This window comes from Crocodylus siamensis, chromosome 2, assembly GCF_052110815.1.
Source record: "Crocodylus siamensis isolate JL-2025a chromosome 2, ASM5211081v1, whole genome shotgun sequence".
Taxonomy (NCBI): Eukaryota; Metazoa; Chordata; order Crocodylia; family Crocodylidae; genus Crocodylus; species Crocodylus siamensis.
The window spans coordinates 252005663-252025693 of NC_143396.1; the positions used below are offsets into that span (position 1 = coordinate 252005663).

Sequence of the window (20031 nt, forward strand, 5' to 3'; positions counted from 1 at the left end):
GAATTCACTAGCATCACACGTAGCTTTCACACTTACCTCAGTTTCTGAGGCTGTTGAGCTAAAACTCCCCATACTTTCCAGGTTACTCTTAAAGCCAAAAACCTATTTCTACTAAAATGTAAAATGTATGGGAGTCAGCCTACCTGAGAAACAATGCATATGAATCAATTACACATTACAGCAGAAAAAATCCTGTAAGCTGAAGCACTACAGCAAAGAGAGGTTTTGTTTTTTTTAAATAACCTACCTGTTGGAAGGTGGCGGCTGTTGTACCTGAGGACCCCGGCCTACTTGAGAAACAGCTACTTTAGTAAGCCCCAACATTTCCTGGAAAAAAAGTGAAAAAAACATATATTTGCAAAAATATATAAACAACTGTTTCCATAGTATCTTGAAAGTCAACTTCACAAACTATTTGGGAGCTTTTTTGCTTTTAATTATTTCTTGCCTATTACCTGAAGTTGTTTTGCAGACAGGTCTTTTGTTCCTCTGAAGACGTAACTTTTTGAAATCCCTTCACAGCCAAGTTCATGGACCTGTACCATTCTTCCAAAGGTAATAAGACCTACCAATGCAGTTGGTGGTAGAAGACTTAATGACATTTGCATGGATTCCTTCAAGGCTTGCAAGTCTTCATCTTCCATGCAAGTGTCCACAACATAAAGGAATATCAAAGGCATCTGAGGACCACGCTGTAAGAAAAAAGAAAATACTTGCATGAAAACTAAACCTTCCAGCACTTACTACATTAAAAAAGAACACTGCAAAACTAAAAATTGTAAAAGTTTCATTAAATACAAGATTGGCCACACCAGCTCATACCATGAAATCTGACAAGCCCCTTCAAGTAATGGCCAGGATCTAATGCTGTATGAGGAGAGAATTACCAGCCATAATGGAATCTGCACAGAAATGTAATGCTAAACATAGCAGAAAAAACATGTAGAGGCCTGCACAGATAATGTGGAAGCATGAGATGATTTTACCAACCTTTAATATGTTATCTTACTCTACTCACAGTGATGTTACTATCAATTAATTACCCAAAACTTCAAAAAAGGGAAAAACTACCAGAATATTAGACCTAATGATTTTTCTGGCATTTCATTCTATAATTTGACTCTATAAACCAGAACTTCCTTTTGGTCTTTTCAAATTAACTCCACTTTAATATTAGCAATCGTTCTAAGGCAAAAAGAAGTGCTAACCAGTTCTGATTTTACCTTTTTCAAGATAGATAACTTGCTGACGTTCCTGTCTCTCCCCCTGTTTTCCAATCTAAATAATACTATTTTTTAAGTTTCTTGTCACAGGTCTTTTCTCCTATTAAAACCTTCTAAGTCACTCCCATTACTTATGATAAAATGTGGACAGAAAATTGTGAAGAAAGAACATCCAAATTGAATTAATTATGCTGCATCACTCTCCACCTACTCTTTTAAATCAGTTGGTTCCAATACCAACACATGATTTTTCAAATATAAACTTCACTTCAAAGTCTGACCCAATACTAAACTTTGTACTTAATTCTGTTGATAAGTAGTATGACTAATATCTGCAGTATGGGCAGCACAATCAGTTGAACTGCTGGTAAAGAAACACAACACAATAAAATGTAGGTGTCTAGACCACAGAGAATTTGCTTACACTCTACTGGCCTTACCAAGTAAATACTGTAGTCTTAAAATTGGATTATAGTAAATCAAAACTAGTCCTCTTCATTTTGAAAAGACAAGATTGGTTGAAGGTTTACAGCTAAACAATGTAAATTATTCACTGAATTTTAATTGCTGCTACATCAGAACAAGAATAAAATTAAACCATGTTCCACATAGCTAGCATCTATCTAGTGTCGAAGAACTGATCAAATAAATTATTTGATGGTTTTACCTGGACTACATATTCAATGCTAGAAAACTGAGGTAAAAGTTCTGCAGGCTGATTCATTTCAGATATACCAGCGTAAGTAGGAGGAAACTGCAAAAGGAGAAAAAAAAACATATAAAGTACCAGTTTCAAAATTACAAAAAATCTTTGAAAAATCAAGACCTATATCTGTAACAAATGTCAGTTATCACTATCATAAAAAAAATCCCTTGATACTGACCTCTCAGATTGAAGAGACATCTACAAAATTAATATCCTTCTAATATCCAAGTCCAATTCAAATGTATAATCTGATAAATGGTTTTTCATTTTCCTCATTTAAAAGATCATCCTGTATTCTAAATACTCCATTTTCTTACCTGATTTCTCTGATAACAAAAGTTGCAAGCCCAAAGTTTCGCCCGATAATCCACTTGGCTATAAAAATAAGAATTAAAAAAAGTTAATGCATTATGAATGGCTTTAGTTTACTTAGAAGCTTTTATATTAGATGCGTGTCATGTATGTCCACTAAACATTCACTCTACAAGTTTACAGTGCTATTTCCCTTATTGTCATAGATGTGTTTGCTTCAAAAAGGTCCCACCCTAACCAAAAAATATTCTTCTAAATCACCCTGTTGCAGACCAGAAAGGAAGGAGGGTATTATAATCAAGTTACAGGACTAGGAACATATGAAAACAGATTCAATGTCCAGCTTGTCTAGAGACTTTCTGTATGAATCTTCACGTGTCTCAGTTCTTCGTCTCCTTTCTCTTTCCCTCCATCTATCTTATCCATTGGACCGCAAGCTCTGTGGGTGACAAAGTGTCTCTTACTACACATGTACAGGATCTAATACAATGAGTTAATTCCCAAAAACTGCTTCAATACAAATAATAATAATGCCTTTACTGTGCAATTTATTTGTATAGCATGTTTCAAAAGCCAGTGAGACTTGTGCTCTGAAGTTATTTACGTGCATTTAAAAAATTCACCAACTGCTTTTAGGTAAGTATTTGTGTGCTTCCTAGAGCATACTTTCTGGTGTCATGTCACCACAGTACAGGTTTCCCTTGCTTTATGTTGTACATGCATTCCTGGAAAATGTGCACAACTCAAATTTACATAAAGGGAACCCCCTTTACAATGTAACAAACAGGGATACGTTCCAAGACCTTGACTGTACTGACCCCCAGGCCCATTTCTACCACTTTTACAAGACAATTTTGGTACTCACCAACAGCAGACAGTGCACACAAGCACAGGGCGCTATTATTATGGGGATGGCAACTACAGAAACACATTTCGCAGACAATGAGCGAGGAGCACAAATCCACACGGGAGACTATATTTTGGTGTGCATCACTCCCACAATGCACCGAACAAAGCAGCTGACTGCAGGCTTCCACCACAGTGATCGCATAAGAGTGAATTTACCTCGCATATAACAAATTTTTGGTATTAAAAGCACCATCACATAAGAGCGAATTTGCACATACAGAACCCACATAAAGCAAGAGAAACCTGAATAAAGGCAAAACAGTTAACAAAAGATTATCACTGAAGGTTCTGGAGCAGATCCTCATCTGCTGTAAAAAGGCAAGCCTTTACTAAAACTGTGCCAGTTGATAGATTTTCAAATCAGAAAGGGAATTGGATCATCTAGTCTGAGCTGCTGTGCAATATGAGCCATATAATATCACCTACTGAGTGTCTGACTAAGCAAAAGATAGCCAAATGTGATGTGAAGATATTGAAAGAGAAAGATAATTCACACCAGCTACAGATGACTCTTCATTTATAACAGTGGTACACAACTTTTTAGGGCTCACAACTCTACTTCCAGTCAGCTTATGACTTCTAGTGTAAACTCAGCTTTTTCACCTGAATTCCCCAGGGGCTCACACACCCTTAGTTTGGGAACCACTGATTTACACCTGTGGTTGCCCTTGCTTTTCATTTTTAAAAGACTGAGTCAAATGTAATGTTTCTGAAAAAGATAAACTTTGCTAAACCTGCTTTGCTAAAAAGATAAACCTTTGCTAAACTTCAGTCATACACACGTACTGTGCCAGGTTCCCAGCATAACACTGCCACTTTACCAATAACATTCACTTTACAGCTATCTAGGTCCTCCCTTTGAAGAACAACAAAATCATAAAACTGAGCCCAATGGGTCTGTGATGTGGACTAACTTAAGAATGTAAGACTGAAGCAATGACTCCTTGGACACTGCAGCAGCCACATTCACCAACTGATCAAGTTCAGGCTTGAAAGCAGCTATGGGGCTGTGCCCTCACTATTCCTGCTGGCAGGCTATTCCAGAATTTCAGTGCTCTTGATGGGGAACTAGGGTGATGCGGGCATTAAGGTACACAGTTGATAGCCCAGAAGTCACAAATTCAAGGCCATAGCAGAAGTGCTCGCAGTGGCCTGTCAGATTCCAGCTAATCTATAATTGCTGTTAAATACCTTCTCGCAAGGACACAAAAAGAGAAGGAGGTTCTCTTGATGATTAAAACTTTCTTTTAATTTCTACGATGTATTCATGATCAGCTCATACTCATTTTTTCAAATATTTTAAATAAAAGATATACCTACAGAAAGTATTACATAAACTTATGCAGTGAGATTACCATAAGGGATTCAGAACTGCACGACATGTAGTCCTACTGCACAGAACTGGTTCATATTGAATGGGAGGCAAGTCAGGTCGTTCTTTCAGAGGTGTAAAGAGAGCAGCCACTGGGACTACCATTCTTGTAGCTTCAAGGCGACTTGAAGGCCAAACATTCCAGCTGAATCTAACTCCATCTCTGTCTTCATTCTGCTGGATGAATTCTAGGAAGGTTGTCATTGTTAAACTCTTTCTTTATTTCTGAAATTAAAGATATTTAATTAATTGGATATACAGAGTTATTAAAAGAACAAATCAAAATTAGAAAGAAAAATCCAAACTGCAACTGATATTGTATTATACTTTTAGTCAAAAATGCTCTTGAAGAAACGTGAATGTTTCTGTTGTGCCAAATGTAAAGTATATAATTCCAAGAAGAAGAAAAAAAGAGAAAACACTTGCAGGGTGTAGCATCTTGTTTGAAAGTGCTAAATAATTGCCTGGTTTGCAAATATATGAACAGCATTGAAACATGCCACCTTCAAACTAGCTTTAGTTTGAAGAACATATATGAGACAATTCCAGAGTGGTATCAGGAGCTTAACAGATAAGCAGTCAGGACATTGAAAAAGCGAGCATTTTAAAAGATATTTTGAAAGAGACTTGTTTAAAAAAAGGATGTCATGTCTACTTTATAGATTGCTCTAGGCATCACCACTGAAGTAATTTAATTATTAATTCTGCTTCTTTTGCAGTGATTTAATCTGCCACTTTCCATTAACTAATTCACCAAGAAATTTCACTGTGTTTTTACATTTTCAGTTTTGTGACAACTGGAATGTACTAAGAGAATAAGCAGCATTTAAAGACACAACATACCAATAATCTTTAAAAAAAATACCATATTTTCTCAAATATAACCTGCACCTCTTCCCCAGCTGGTTTTGGGGGGAAATTGGGGCATGAATTACACGGATTTCATAGATTTCATAGACATTAGGGCTGGAAGGGACCTCGGAGGATCGAGTCCAGCCCCCCACCCAAAGGGCAGGAAGTCAGCTGGGGTCATAGGATCCCAGCAAGATAAGCATTCAATTTACTCTTGAAGGTGTTCAATGTAGGTGCTTGAACCACCTCGGATAACAGGCTGTCAGATGAAAAAGGGATACTCACAGATCCAGAAATCTGGTAAGGGGAGAGAAAAGGAACAGTGGTATCGTTAACTTGTACAGAGCCATGGCGATTAAGGCTGCCACCGCTCCCACTAGCTCCACTGCCAAACGTCTGGACCCATGGGGAGCCCCCCTTCTTCTCCAAACTGCATCCAGACCAGGCCAGTGCACAGGGTTGGTCCACAGCCAGATCCAGCACACAGGCTCAAATCTGATGTAGGGTGTGCACAAAGCGGGCCATATTTGAGTCCGATTGGGCCTGAATCAGGGACAGTGCTTCGATTTGTTGATTCAGATCACTGTCCCTGATTCAATTCGGCCAAATCCAGACCTGAAGATTTGATGCTGATTCAGAGAATCAGTGACTCAGACATAGACATGGCTTTAAAAGCTTTTTCTGCATACCTTGAGGTAGCAGGCGTGGCTCGTGATCACTGCGATGCTTGGGTACATGGAGCATCCCACAGGAGTGCGGGGGGAGCCCTCCACATGCTAGGCAGCAAACCAGGAAGTGGACTTGAAATACTTTCGGTCCACTTCTGGGTCCGCCGGGGAGCACACTGGGGCCTCCCCCCGCTCGGCAATCGTCCACAGGGGGAACCCAGGTGCCCCCCCCAGACCCAGCAGGCACCAGTCACTGAGCCAGAGGGTGCGGGGCAGCCCCTAGCACGCTCCCCAGGAGGGGACTGGAAGTGCTTCCGGTTCACTTCTAGGTGTGCTGCCAAGCATGCTGGGGACTGCCTGTGCTTCTGTGGGACACTCCATACGCCCCAGCATTGCAGCAATCATGATCCCCTGCTACCTAGAAGTACGTAGAAAAAACATTTAAAAATGTATCTATGTCCGAATTTCTGAGTCTTTCCAAATCTCTCTGAATCAATTCAGAGGATTCTGATTCAATTAAGAGAAATTAAAGGGTCCTATGATTCAGATCCATGGCCGGGGTGTCCCAGGGAGCATCCCTCCATTGCCTCCTTGCTGGAGATATTCAGAGAGATTAAAGGGTCCTATGATTCAGATTCAGAGATTCAGTCACCAAATTGGGCTGAATCTCTGCCGAATTGAATCAGGGACCAAAGCTTTGCACAGCCCTACTGATGTGCTGGTTCCAGCCCCACACACTGGCTCCAGAGCCACATGCCAGGTAGCACCTGGCTCACCAAGTCCGGGACTGCATGCCGACTTTGGACCCAGCATCTTCTGGGAAGATCTCTTTACCCAGTTCTTAAAGAGATCTTCCCAAAACCACCCATCATAGCCTTCAAACAAGCACTGAACATTGCTTACCTCATGATCACCAGAAGCAAACTTCCTATAGCCCAAAAGACACCAAATGAATCCAGACCATAGCATGACAAGAAATGTAAAACCTGCCAATGTATCTCAACACCCCCACAATTCCTATACCCCACAACAGAACTATCTGCATTCCTGGATCTTACAGCTGCACCTCCAGAAATGTAATACATCTCGTCCAATGCAACAAATGCCCTGATGGAAAATACATAGGAGAGACCAAACAACAACTGTGCACCAAAATGAATATATACCAGAAATCTATCGAAGACAAGAATACCCAGTTATCTGTGGGGGCACATTTCTCACAAGAAAACCAATCTCTCTCCAGTCTCTCAGTTCTAATCCTCAAAGGGAATTTACAAAACACCTTTCACAGACAAGCCTATGAACTTCACTTCATCAACCTACTGGATACAAAAAATCATGGACTAAATATACATATTGGATTTATGACACATTATAACCTGCCTAACATCTGACTCCAGCTACATTCATTTACCAGCTACATTCATTCCCCTCTTCCCTCCCCACCAGCCTGTCTCTCACCCACTGACTCCTCAATTTACATCTTCACTGACTGGCTTTATTGCATGCATACCAGCTTCTGGCTTCTTTACTATTCATTCCATCCAGGAAGAGCACTCACCAACTGCAGATGCTTCCTCAGCCTGCTGAAGGGTATTTATACCCAAAAGCTTGCAAAGAAGAATTTTTCCAACTATGAGTTGGTCTAATAAAAGATATTGGATTTCCCCAAAGAATCTTGTCTGCTTATGTCCTTAGACCAACACGACTACAACCTACACCCCTGAAGAATTCTCTAAAATTCTTACGGGTAAAAAAATAGTCTGAGCACTGAAGCAGTCATGTTGCAGCCCTACAGCTGGAGAGCTTCACAAGTTCTCCAGCAAGGAGGCAATAGAAGGATGCTCCCTGGGACACCCCCGCTGTGATGGGAACCCGTTTATTGTCCGTCTGCTCTCTCCCCAGCCAGAGTGTCAATTGGGAGTTAGAAGCTGCTGAATAACAGCACCTACCACAGATACCCAGGGGACGGTTCCAGTCCCTAGGGAATACCTCCCCATCCCATCAGCCCTCTGACTAGCAGGGCACACATTCTCCCATGGTGGGAACCCTCCTGGAGTCCCCACTCCTTGTACTCCTCTGAGCCAACCTACAGGAATACAGGGAGGTAAATGTGAGGACCAGGGGCATTCTGCCATTACAGCAAGCCTCCATGAGTGCTGCCACCATGACACGACAGCCTGCCTCACCCCACAGGTCACTGTGGAGCAGTGTAGGTGAGGAAGGGGCACTCTGCTGTCACAGCAAGGCTCAGCACGGCAGCCAGTCTCACCCTGTATTACTCCCAGCTGACCCACAGTGGTGGGGGCAAGGCAGGGGCATTCTGCTGCACCAGAAACCCCTTCTGGGAGGGTTCCCACTATAGGAGAATACCCCTCCTGCTGCTAATCCTTTGAAATAAGATCACATTAAATTATTTGTCCCTTTATTACTTGGCTACATACTATGCAGAGGGCAGAGTGCACACAGAGTTGTAAGATGACTAATAGTACTATTAAGCATGCAGGCAGACAGATACTGATGGTGGTGACAAGTTAAATACTATTCCAACTCTTAAGAGTCCTGTCTACAAAGCATGTTTGGTTCCATCTCCCTCCTCCCCATTCTTTCCATCTTTTCCTTCCCTTTCAAGAGCCAACTACATCTCCGTGTTACAATTTAATACCAAAATAGGATACAGACTGTCAGACAATGCATTTTGCAGTGGTGAGTTACTGTGGTTACCCACATGCCTTTTTCACTGAAACAAGGCTCATAAGCTTGACACAGGGACTTCATCTTAAAAATGTTTACTCATGTAAATATCCCTAGTTGTTTTAGTCACTGAAAGTATAAGACATTTAACACTTTCTAGAATTCTATCCTTGGTATATGACAAATACATCTGATGTATTATATTACAGAAACCTACCCCATAATTATACTGTTTTTTTTAAATGCATGCCTTTGAATAACCGTTCTAGAAACAGCTGTTAGTCTGACTGATTGATGTAGGCAGACATGCATTCAATGATATGGTTTCTTCAGAAACAGATATTAAGAGCCCCTCCTCCCCCATTTATTACAGCATTTGTGAACATACAAACTACATATTTAAATATTTCCAAACCTCTCTCAGAAACCTATTAATCTACTTTGAAATAAATATCCACTAAATATGAGACTACCAAAACCTCCAGAGAGCTACATCTTGTTTTGATAGGAATCCCAGTGGGACAGGAGACATACAATAACATTTAAATACCATAAAAACAGCCTAATGGAGTGCACTCTCCTTCAAAAATAAAATATATCTACTGTACTTTAATCAATCTGAGCCACTGTTAACTTTATTTCTGATTCAGTGATCCTTTCTTATCTGTCTCTAAGTAAATTATCAGATACTATTATTTCAAGGCAGTACTTGACAGGTAGCAAGAATAACTCTCAAGTTATCAAAATGACAGCATGTAACTGAGTATTAATAAATGGATGGCAACACTTCCATTGATTTCCTGACCTAGTCCTGCTCCCCACATTCCCTCCATTAAGACGTGATTTTAAGATCAGCGTATGGTATCCATGCCAGCAGTTCACAAATGTTATAAATTACCAGACACTGTCACCCCTCAACATTTCTCCTAGACCCACCGTGTACTTTATAGTCTAACATGTCAGTGGAAAAGAACAGCAGGACCCAGTAAAATCTGAAGTGGAAACCACTGTCACAGGCCATCTAAGACCGTAGTTCTCAACCTTGTTTGCACCAGGACCCGTCTGTAAACTGCAATGGGCAGTCCTGACTCCGTGCCCATCTCTCCTGCCCCCACCATCAGCTCCAGTATGTAGAGCAAGAGGGTCCCCCAAGCTGGAGCTCTGCCAGCCTGCAAGGGAAAACTCAGCTTCCCCACATTTTTCTCCTTCAAAGGAGAATTCATTTTCAAAGTTTATTTGCAACCCTTTCATGTGTTTTGGCAACGCACTTCTGGTGAGAAATCTAATCTAAGGGAAAGACATGGTTAGGACTTGGCAGAGTTTTAACCATACAGGTGCCAGACCTGGTATAGTTAAAGCAGTACAAATCCCCCAGTGCTGCCAGAGATGAGTGTAAAGGTGCCACATACACCCTGTGACACAGAGATGCAAGCAACCAGGGCTGAGACAGCTGCCCCCGCACTCGGACCACGCCGCTCTTTATTCCAGCCAAGCCACCGGGGTGCAAAGACCCGTGTGGCAACCAGCCCTAGCTGTGGTGCCCTGGGTTTGTGGGGACCAGGGACAGAAACCTGCTGCCCACCTCTCAGGCTCCCCTGGCTGGCTGCAGAAGGGCAATTTTGCTGTGCGAGCTGCGGCTCTCCCTACAAGAGCTCCTTGGGGAAGGAGGGGGGGTGTCATGCTGTCAACAGCCCGCCGCGTCCCCCGGCCCCTTCCTCTGGTGCCCGGGCCCCGGGGCGCGGTGAGACGCGCCCGCTGCTCTGGAGGGGCCAGGATACTTCCCCCACCCGCCGGTGGGATGGGATGTTCACACCGCTGCCTGGCCCCCGGCCCTGGCCCTGGCAGGGGGTACAATGAGGGCATGAGGGGCTCCGGCGCCGCGTCAGGGGAGGCGGGAGAGCTCCCCCGGCCCGCACTCACCTGCCCACGTCCCTGCGCCAGCCCGAGGAGCCGCTGCCGCTGCCGCTGCCCGCGCCGTGAACCCAGCAGCCCCGGCGCCGCCGACGCAGCCAACATGGCTGATGGGAGAGTTGGTGCCACGTCAAGGGGCAGGGAACGAGTCGCGGCCGCGGCCCCGCCCCCGCCCCGAGCTGAGCGCCTGCGGCGGGGGCTGCTCCTCGCCCCCGCCCCGCAGGTGCCCGAGGCACCGAGCGAGGGGTCCCCGTGCGCTGCGGGGCCTAACGGGCGCCGCCTGGCCGCTCCTGCCCTTCCCCGGCCGCAGATCCCCGCACCCAGCACCCCGGCCGAGCTGCGAGCTTCGCCCCTCGGACTGCCCCGGGCACGGCTGGGCACAGGCACAGCCAGAGATGGATCTAGGCTTTGGAAAAGGGGGGTGCAGAGGGGCAGCCCATAACACAGCACAGGCTTGTCTCCACTTCAGGAGAAGCTAGAAGCGTTACTAACTGGGCAGCAGGGTACGGTTCAGTTTAAGATGGAAGCAAAAGCCAAATGCACGTAAGAGCTGCCATTTGCTGGGTCAGGCCAGAAATCCACGTTGCCCATTTTCCATTCTGCAGAGGGGCATCATTACATAAGACTGAAATCAAGCCAGGTCGTGGCAAGCAGGGATTTAAGGTCCTGGCTAAGGCTAAGTAGGTCTTCCTGCAGGCTGTGCACACCCTCAGCTTTGCAAGGGCAATTATACTGAGCAAGTGGGGGCTGGGGCGCCAGTCCATTTGACGGCAGAGACAGACTACCTGACGGCTGAAGTTCTGGAATTGGCTGGAAACGCTGCCCCAACAACAAAAAAACTCACTTCATCCTCTGTTACCTCCAGGTGGCCATCCACAGCGATGAGGACCTGAACAAGATGCCAAGGGGAGTCACCATCACTCAAGGTGGGGTCCTGTCCAACATCCAGGTGCTGCTGCTGCTGAAGAAACCTGAGAGCCACAAAGCGAAGGGAAGTGAGATCTGATTCAGACCTAGACTAGGAAACATTCATAACAACCCCCCTCAACCTCATGTCACACAGCAGCAGAGGTTGGATGGTGAAAGGCAGGGGGAACTGGGTATGACCAGTTTTTTTCCTGCTGTTCCCCTCTCACTTGCAGCCTCCAGCATTCATGGTCTAGGACAGGGGTCAGCAAACCCCGGCGCGTGTGCCAAGCATGGCATGCAAGGCCATTTTCCTCAGCCCACCACTGTCAGCCCAGGCTCTAAGCAGCTGCTGCCAGCCATGGAGCCCAGGCTGCTCCCAGCAAGCAGCTGGGAGGCTGCAAGCCATGCTGCGAGCAGACTGGGCTCCTTGGGCCGACTGCAGACGGGAGGCTGCAAACAGCTGCTCTGGGCTCCAGCATGCAGGCACTCTGGCACCTTCCAAGGTAGACATTGTGTTTTTTCGGTATTCCAGCCAAAAAACGTTGTCTACCCCTGGTCTAGGAAGTTCTGATTCACAGGCTGTGGCCCTCGGGGCCTTGTAAACATTACACTGTAAGCCACAGGCAACACCTAGGTGGAACACAGGAGGGCACGTGCCTCCCCCTGAGATTGGTGGCTGCTACCAATGCTGCCACCAGCTTGTGTGGGTGGTTGTCACCCCCCCTTGCTGCCAATGCATCTGCTGGTGGTTGCTGTGCTCCCCACAGCCTCCAGGGGCACGCATCATTCATGCTGTAAGCCGAACAAATGTTAATCGTCTTAGTGGAGCAGTCGCACAGTAAGGCAACTCTGCTCTGACTGTCCTTCACATGCACAGCTGTGACTTGCCACTAGAAGCTTGGTGAGCAGGACTAGGAGCAGGACCTCTTGGCTGCTCCTGCCAGGCAGCAAGCTCACCACCATGTCAGTTGCAGCAGGACCAGAGAGACCTGGGGAAGCAGCTTCCCTGGGGCTCTGATCTTGCTGAACCTAACACTGTGGCCCCACACTTAGAGCAGGGATATTGGTGCTGCCTGAGCTCCAAAGGGCCTGATCCTTTTTTCTCCAGAGTTCAGGCGATGGCCACCCACTGTGCCACCACTGGCACAAACATAGCCAGTCTAGGTAACAGTGGGAGGCACCAAGGCTGCCGTGTACTTTGGGGCTGCAATGCTCATGCTGCCCAACATCCCCAAGGAGTGAGAACCATGCCCAGCCCCACTGTGCCCCAATGTCCCTGCTCATCCTGTGTCAGGAAGGGGCACAGCATTCTGGGATACCAGAGAACTTCAACTTGGGCAGAACAGCTATGGGAAGTGGCCATGCAGTAATGGAACCGGAACAAAATTAGGTGGATTGGAGATAATCCTACCCTGGAGTGGTGTAACTTTAAACCAAATAATGAGTACTTTAAGCCACTTAAAAGGTGCTAACATACAGCCAGTCCAGGGGTAAAGAGCTCTAGAAGCCACCAAACTTACTGTATAACAAGACCCTTATTCCCACGATGCCTCTTTCCTCCAATAATTTTTCCAATCCATTTTTGAATCTGGCTAAACTGTAAGCTTCCACATCTGGTGGCAATGAGTTCCACACTTTAATATGCTGTGAGAAAAAGAATGTCCTACTGGCATGTTCACTCATGTGCTAGAGGACATATAAAGTTAAAAAAAAGCATACAAAGCAAAAAAAACAGTCAAGGGATATCATTTGTCCTTGAGTCATTAGTGTTAAATGAACATTTTTTATTCAGATTCATTAAACAAAATCTAGCCGCCTTGACTGCCTTGGCAGTGATACCAATATTTCACTGGCAGTCATTGCTACACCTGAGTTAACGTTACCACATCCGAGTTAAGGTTTTTAGCCTGAGCTGAAAACAGTCTGCAGGGCTGTGAACTAGAAGAACAACAGCTAACAGACAGCAACATTGCAGAAGGATAGTCTGACCATAATGAAACATCAAGACTGTTAAGAAGGATAGAGGATCTTAACACCTGAGTAGAGAGAGATTAACAAGAATAGGGGAGAATATAATGAGCCATGAAGTCAACTAACTCTCTCAGCTCTGCCTGAATAGAAATGCTGCCCCTCCCAGGCACTTGCTTTTCAGGTTTGGGTAGAGCAGGAACCAAAGGGTGGTGTAACTGCACCAGTGCACCCTCCTTAGATCCACCCCTGCCATACAGAACGGTAATTCTCCACCTTGTTAGACCCAGGGTACCCCTTATTTTCACTTGCTTTTTGACTACAGGAAAGTACTAGACCAACTTTTCTGTTGCAAAGAACTCAGAAAGCTCACAACAGCTTGGAATGCTTTCCACACTATGAATTACTATTTGAAATCTCTGGGTTTATCTTGTGACTCGTGTTTGCATGCCTAACAATGTTAACAGGGCATAGCATGAACACTGCATGGCCCCCAGGGGCTGGGGGGGGCATGGCAAGCTCCCACAGGCGGGGGTGGCGCTGGCGGCAGCGGCAAAGAGGGAGATCCTCCAGGCAGCTGCAGCACTCTCGGCAGCAGGGGGGAGAGGGTGGCAAGCACCGACAATGATCGTGGACTGCCTGCCGGCAGATGCCACCGGCGGTGTCGGCGGTGAGCAGGAGTTGGCAAGCGGCAACTGCCCACAGGACCACTGGCAATGTCAACAGGACCTTTTTGCAGGGGGTGCACCACCATGGTTGAGGGGTGCATGTGCAATCCCCACACATCACCAATGGGGCATAGCATCCCACAGTGTCCTTGAAAGGAACTCAGAGCACTTCAGGGTGCTGCAACACTCTGGTTGAGATTTGTTGGTGTATATATACAGAACTTACTCCCTCATTTAGACCCCAGCTGAGGAAACTATTTCAATGCAAGCTTTATGAGTAGTGCCACTGAAGAAAGGAGACCCTCACATGCTCAATTACATATCCCCATAATCATATTTAATGTGTTACTGATGCCCAAAGGCATTTTTTCAAGGTACAGGAACTTTGTCAATTGGTGATCCACCCTGTGTATCAGCGGTATCCTGCTTTTAATGCCTGGAAGATTTCCTTAATTAGCCATTTCTAATTATTTTACATCATTCCTAGTTGTTGTATGCTCCTGGGGTTTTGTATTCATTTTACATTTTCTAACTGGAAGAGAGTCTGTGTATTAATAAATTATTGATACAATTCTCAAAACGTTTAAAATTTAAATGCTGTGATATAACCACTAGATGGAGCTTTATGTCTTTCACTTGGCAACGTTAGCTACAATATGCTATTTCTAACACAAGTTTAATTATATTTCTGAGATCAGGTGGTATTGGAAAACCACTGTTACCTTTTATTAATGTTTAATTTTATGCAATGCACATGTGTATACACTTCTTTTACCCTCTTTGTTCTTTTACTCTTCTATTTAAGAAAATTCTCAATATGGAAGAGACAGCTAAAATAACATTTACAGGTTCCTCAAATTCTCTTGGCACATTGCCTGTCATTTGAGACTTGTATTTAATAAGGTACTGACTGCTTTCTATTCTTGATGATCATTTGAATATATTCTCAGAATTACTGTTTTTAATTGATTTCAGAGTTATTCCCTTTATGCTTTGTTAAGGGTGTCCTTTTGTATACGTAGATAGAACATGTGTTTGGTATTTCTAAATATATAATCAATGAACTGTGCAAAAAAACAAGCAGAAACATAATGGTTAATTCTCTACTTAGATTAATAATACATATTTTTTTCCAAATATTGGTGCTTAGCTACTACTACCATAATTTAATTGCCTTACTTGTTCTAAGGACAATTATATTTGCTTGGTAGCTCTTTCCTAAGACAGAATAGCTATTATTTTTTTTAACTATTTATTCATAGGATGTTTAAATTCTTATGACTGTTCTTTAATTGTTACCAGATACATTTATGTAAATGAGGATTTTCCAAAATCCTTCAATAAAAACAAGGGGAAAACAACATATGAATAATCATTTTCAAAATTAGCCCTATGGGAATTACAGTTTTGTTTGGGCTACAAGTAGTGTATCAGTTTTTGTTTTCTCCCAAAATAAAATTGCTGTAATGACCAGGGATTTCCATTTCCCACGGGAAAACAGGAAAAAAACATGGACTTTCCCTTTTACTCAAGAAAAACATGGGGTTTTTTTCATTTTAATGGAGAAACACGCAGGTTTTCCACTTTTGCAAATAGCTCTTTGCAGGCTGGCAGAGTTCCAACCTGCAAGGGGCTGGGGGAGTGGGAGAAGGGCAGTCAGGCACAAGGGCATCATGTGCATGTATACGCACCTGACTCCTAGGCAGTCTGGAGAGCAGCTCCCGCACATAAGTCTGGCATGGGGGGGAAGGGGAGATTGATGCCCCTACAGGGAGGGAAGAAGTTGAGCAAGGCTAGGGCTGGAGCTTCTGCCCAGCTGGGGCAGTGCATGCAGTTTGGGGCCTGGGGCTGGAATGCCTGGCTGCAAGTCCCAGGCAGAGAGCGGTACAGGGCAATGGGTGGCTTATCACGGGAGAGGCATGTGCCCCCCAGATCTGCATGTGAGGCAGGGGTTGGGGCAGCCTGACCACTGCAGGCTTGGGCTCCCTGCCCTGCTGTCCTCCCCCCGGGGCTTCCGCAGCACAGTGGGCAGGACCTGGCACAGCAAGGCAGGGTGGAACAGGGAAGCTCCTTGTTGCTGCAAGCTCTGCACCACCCTGGCTAGGCGCCCCCTGCCCACCAAGCAGCAGCAGGGGTGGCAGCATGGAGTTGTGCCCATCACTGCTGTTGGACAGGCAGAGGGAGCCTCACCAGGGCAGCATGACGCTTGCAGTGGCAACAAGCATCCCTACCTGGTCCCACTCTGCCTTGCTGCACTAGGTTCCCCCTGCTGTGCCATGGAAGCCTCAGGTGGAGAGCAGCAGGGCAGGAAGACCTGAGCCTACAGTGAGCACCCTGCACCATGCCTCCCCCCATGGACTCCACTCCGGCCGCGATGCCTGCGGGTGTGAGGGTGGAGCTGGGTTCTGCACTCTGCTACATCGCAGCAGCTGCTGCCTCCTGTTGGCAGCAGCCAGGGCTTGATGCTGGTGCTAGGGGGCCAGGTGCTGCGGACCAGTTCCCTGGCCCCGTAGCCATGGTAGCTGTGGCCCTTTCCAGCAGGGCTGGGGGTAGGGGTCTGTGGGTGAGGAGTGAGGATTATCAGTAGGGCCAGGGACTGTGGCTGGGGAGTGAGGGGCGCTAGCAGGGCTGTGGGGCTGTAGGTGGGAACGAGGGGCCTGTGTCCTGGTGAGCTAAGGGAGAAGAGGAGCTCTGATTTTCCATGATAAAAAACCTGAAATTAAATACCAACATTTATGGGTGCACAGGATTTATTTTATTATAGTGATTGAGGCACTGGTAGGCTTCCAAATTGCCTTAAAATTGTAAATGTATCAATAAAACACTGTGTTCAATTGATACCCATATATAGTAGCATTTCATTTTAATCATAGATTTGCGGGTTTTAATCAGAGAATTTCCAATTTTTTAAAAATCAGAAAATTTGCAATATTTTTTTCAGAGAAAACCAAGATACCTGGTAATGACTGGGTTTGCAAAATAATGTTACCAACTTAGAAGATATTTAAACAATAACCCTGACACAGGCCAATAAACTGTCCTAAATAAAACAGTAACTGTGGTCTTTCCTAAGGAATTTGACCATAACTGACTGTGGGAAGGCAAAAAACTACCATTGTCGTGTACATTGTGTGTGAAAGTTTGAAAATGTATGCCAGGTGGTAATGAACAATTGCATTAATCAACTATTAGTGGCCAAAACATCCTTACACCCATTTATGGTACTTCAACTATACTTGTAGTCATATTTCTATGCAACCCATCATTTCTCATCTGAACCAAAAATAGGACATGCCCAAATGGAAGGACTGTGCCACCCACTCTAATGCCACCATCGGGTGGAAGGGATATTGATCTGTGGGTTATAAAGAATATCTGGGCTCCTTATCCTGCAACACAGAATGGAACCCCAAATGTTATCTCCCTATTATTTGTTTATATCCTGTACAGAGGACAAACTGTACGCACAGCTGTGGAATGACTAATATCTGCTTGGTAAATGATGTTTCAGCAAGTGAAAGACTCCCTCAGTACTGCAGGTTCTGAGAATGCTCAAGTAATATAATGATTGTCCAAGAATGGGTGTAAAGCAGAAAGAGGAGATATAACTCTCGGGATGCCTGTAGATGGCATGCAAAAGGAGACAAGTGAGATAATGATAGAAAGAGAGGAAGGAAAAAAACTAGAGTACCACTGTGAAATCCCAGTGAGGATAACAGGTGTAAAATCATTTTGTTATTAACATGTTTAAAAAAATCTAGATTTCATTCTGATATGGACAAAATCCTGCATTACTTGATCTGAAACTTCCTTCCAAGAAGGGGTCACAGATAATATAATGATAGAGAACACGCAGAGAAGCAAAAGTACTAAGATGAATGGATAGGTAGAAAAATAAAATGGAGATCTGGGAGTACTACAGGGAGTACTACTAAGATAACTACATCTTTCTGTTACCCCTTGTATTCAATATGAAGCTACACTATGTTTTTCTTCACTTACTTCCATGTTAGACATATATATGACATTTAGAGTTTTTGGCAAATATCCCCAGGTTGCAACTTACCTTCCCATTGGGAAATTTCTCCTTTATGTTTCCTAGGCAGTTGATAAAGAGATAGAGTTTTCATCTTTGACAGTTTTCTCTTCTTCGCCTGCTGAAACATGTTTAGCTCTACCAGATGTTCAATGGACTCCATTATTAAGCCTTGTCAGCAGTGATCTTGATATCCTCAGAAAACCACTTTTGTTGCTTGCAACAGTTTAAAAGTGGCTAATTGAATGTATGTCGTTCAACTTTAAAAAGCAAAATCAAAAATCATTTTAACGTATTTTATATTTACAATTGTATCACAATCCTGCATTTGGTTTTTGTTTTCTTTTTTATAATTTCTTTCTTCAGAACAGATACATTTATAATTCCTAACATCTGAATATTTTCAATATATCCATTTACAGATTGAGAGAGTGCAGGCTTTTCTTGGCTACCATGTCAAATTCTCCAGAAATGCAACTGTAGTTTTAATTAAGCAGGTCGTATTTCAAGTGATGACGACCACACTTTTTGCACACAGAAATAGGAAGTTACATCCGGTTCCAGAAGAAAGTGGATTGCTACACGTAAACGGTTTCAGGAAACACCTTAAAAGCAAATAAAAATTAAATGGAGAGGAAAGTTCTAGGGTAGTGTTTGCTCAAAACTGCTCCGAAAATATAGTCCTTTAGAAATAACCAGTACTACTATAAAAAATGGAGATACAAGGCTAGTCTAGTGGTTTGGGTTACCCCTTGATCTTTACCATGCGTGCAGAACATCCAGATTGTGGATAGCACAGCACAGCTCAGTCTGTATCAAAATTATTGTAGAAAGAGAACACAAAGAATATGCGTTACCAGTGACTTCTAAGTCAGCAACTTAATAAATAACAGTTTAAAATACACTGCCTACAGATTTACACAGGTGGAGACTTCCAGTTAGACTTTGGCCTGGCACTACTGGTGCTTTTCATATAGGATCTAAACAAGCCTGTATGACTACAGAATATGCAATCAAATTTAATATCCATGCACTGGCCTTTTGGGATGAAGTCAATAGCATATCTGTACCACTGACTGAATCAAGCACCATGTTCTTATATATTTTTATCCCGCACTCAGTGCTTTATACAGCAAACAAGTATTATTATCCCCATGTTACATGATGGGTAGGGAATATTTTATATTCTATATAATATTTAACTTTTTTCTTAAAAGAGTTACTTGCTTTTAATTGAGTTTCCATGTATCCTCTTTCATGTGAAATAAGGAAATACATAGAAGTGGGATGAAAAAGAAATAAAATAACTGATTTTGAAGTCCTCGATAGTTAAAGTATTTTTCTGAGATATACCCCAGACTGACAGTGTGATCTATCTATACAAAAGTACAATTCATATCAAACTCATAATTACATTTATCTGGGCATGTCTACACATGTATTTTAATGCGCAGTAGCCTATTTTACCATGTGTTAAAGCAGTGTATAAAAGCTGCGCTATTATACTAATGCACAGTAAAATAGGCTATTGTGCATTAAGTGGCACCTAAAAAATACGAGCTTGTGCTACTGCACATTAAGGCAGCCTAATGCACATTTAGTACCTTACATTGGAGGTACTAAATTTAATGCGCATTAGAAAAAGTGCATTAATGCACGTGTAGTCAGATGCACCCTCTGTCTACTTTTACAGAAGCCAAAGGGAATTCCCAAATGGGACAAATTATGAACACAGTACATTTACTTATGGAAAACTTCTGTTGACTGAAATGGAGCAGGATTTTGTTCTTAAGTACTGGACCT

The 20031-nt window shown here is 43.8% G+C and overlaps 1 protein-coding gene and 1 long non-coding RNA gene across 3 annotated transcripts in view; both read right to left on the minus strand.

Annotated features, from left to right (window-relative positions):
• Positions 1-10812, minus strand: part of SEC23A (SEC23 homolog A, COPII component) — a 53057-nt gene extending 42245 nt beyond the window's left edge. The window contains exons 1-6 of the mRNA XM_090033642.1: positions 10657-10812; positions 4506-4747; positions 2247-2304; positions 1891-1977; positions 456-692; positions 248-327 (exon numbers count right to left, since the gene is read on the minus strand). Of these exons, the coding sequence (XP_089889768.1) occupies positions 248-327; positions 456-692; positions 1891-1977; positions 2247-2304; positions 4506-4726 (683 nt within the window). The 5' untranslated portion in view covers positions 4727-4747; positions 10657-10812. The remainder of the gene's footprint in view (positions 1-247; positions 328-455; positions 693-1890; positions 1978-2246; positions 2305-4505; positions 4748-10656) is intronic.
• A 679-nt stretch (positions 10813-11491) lies between these two features.
• On the minus strand, positions 11492-19822 carry LOC149872015 (uncharacterized). 2 transcript variants are annotated; one of them, XR_016440575.1, is made up of 3 exons: positions 18259-19822; positions 13077-13200; positions 11492-11618 (listed from the first exon to the last, which is right to left on the minus strand). It is a non-coding gene; the product is annotated as an uncharacterized LOC149872015 (long non-coding RNA). The 2 variants fall into 2 exon arrangements; XR_016440574.1 differs by lacking the exon at positions 18259-19822 and having other exon boundaries at positions 13077-15597.
• Positions 19823-20031: the final 209 nt, after the last annotated feature.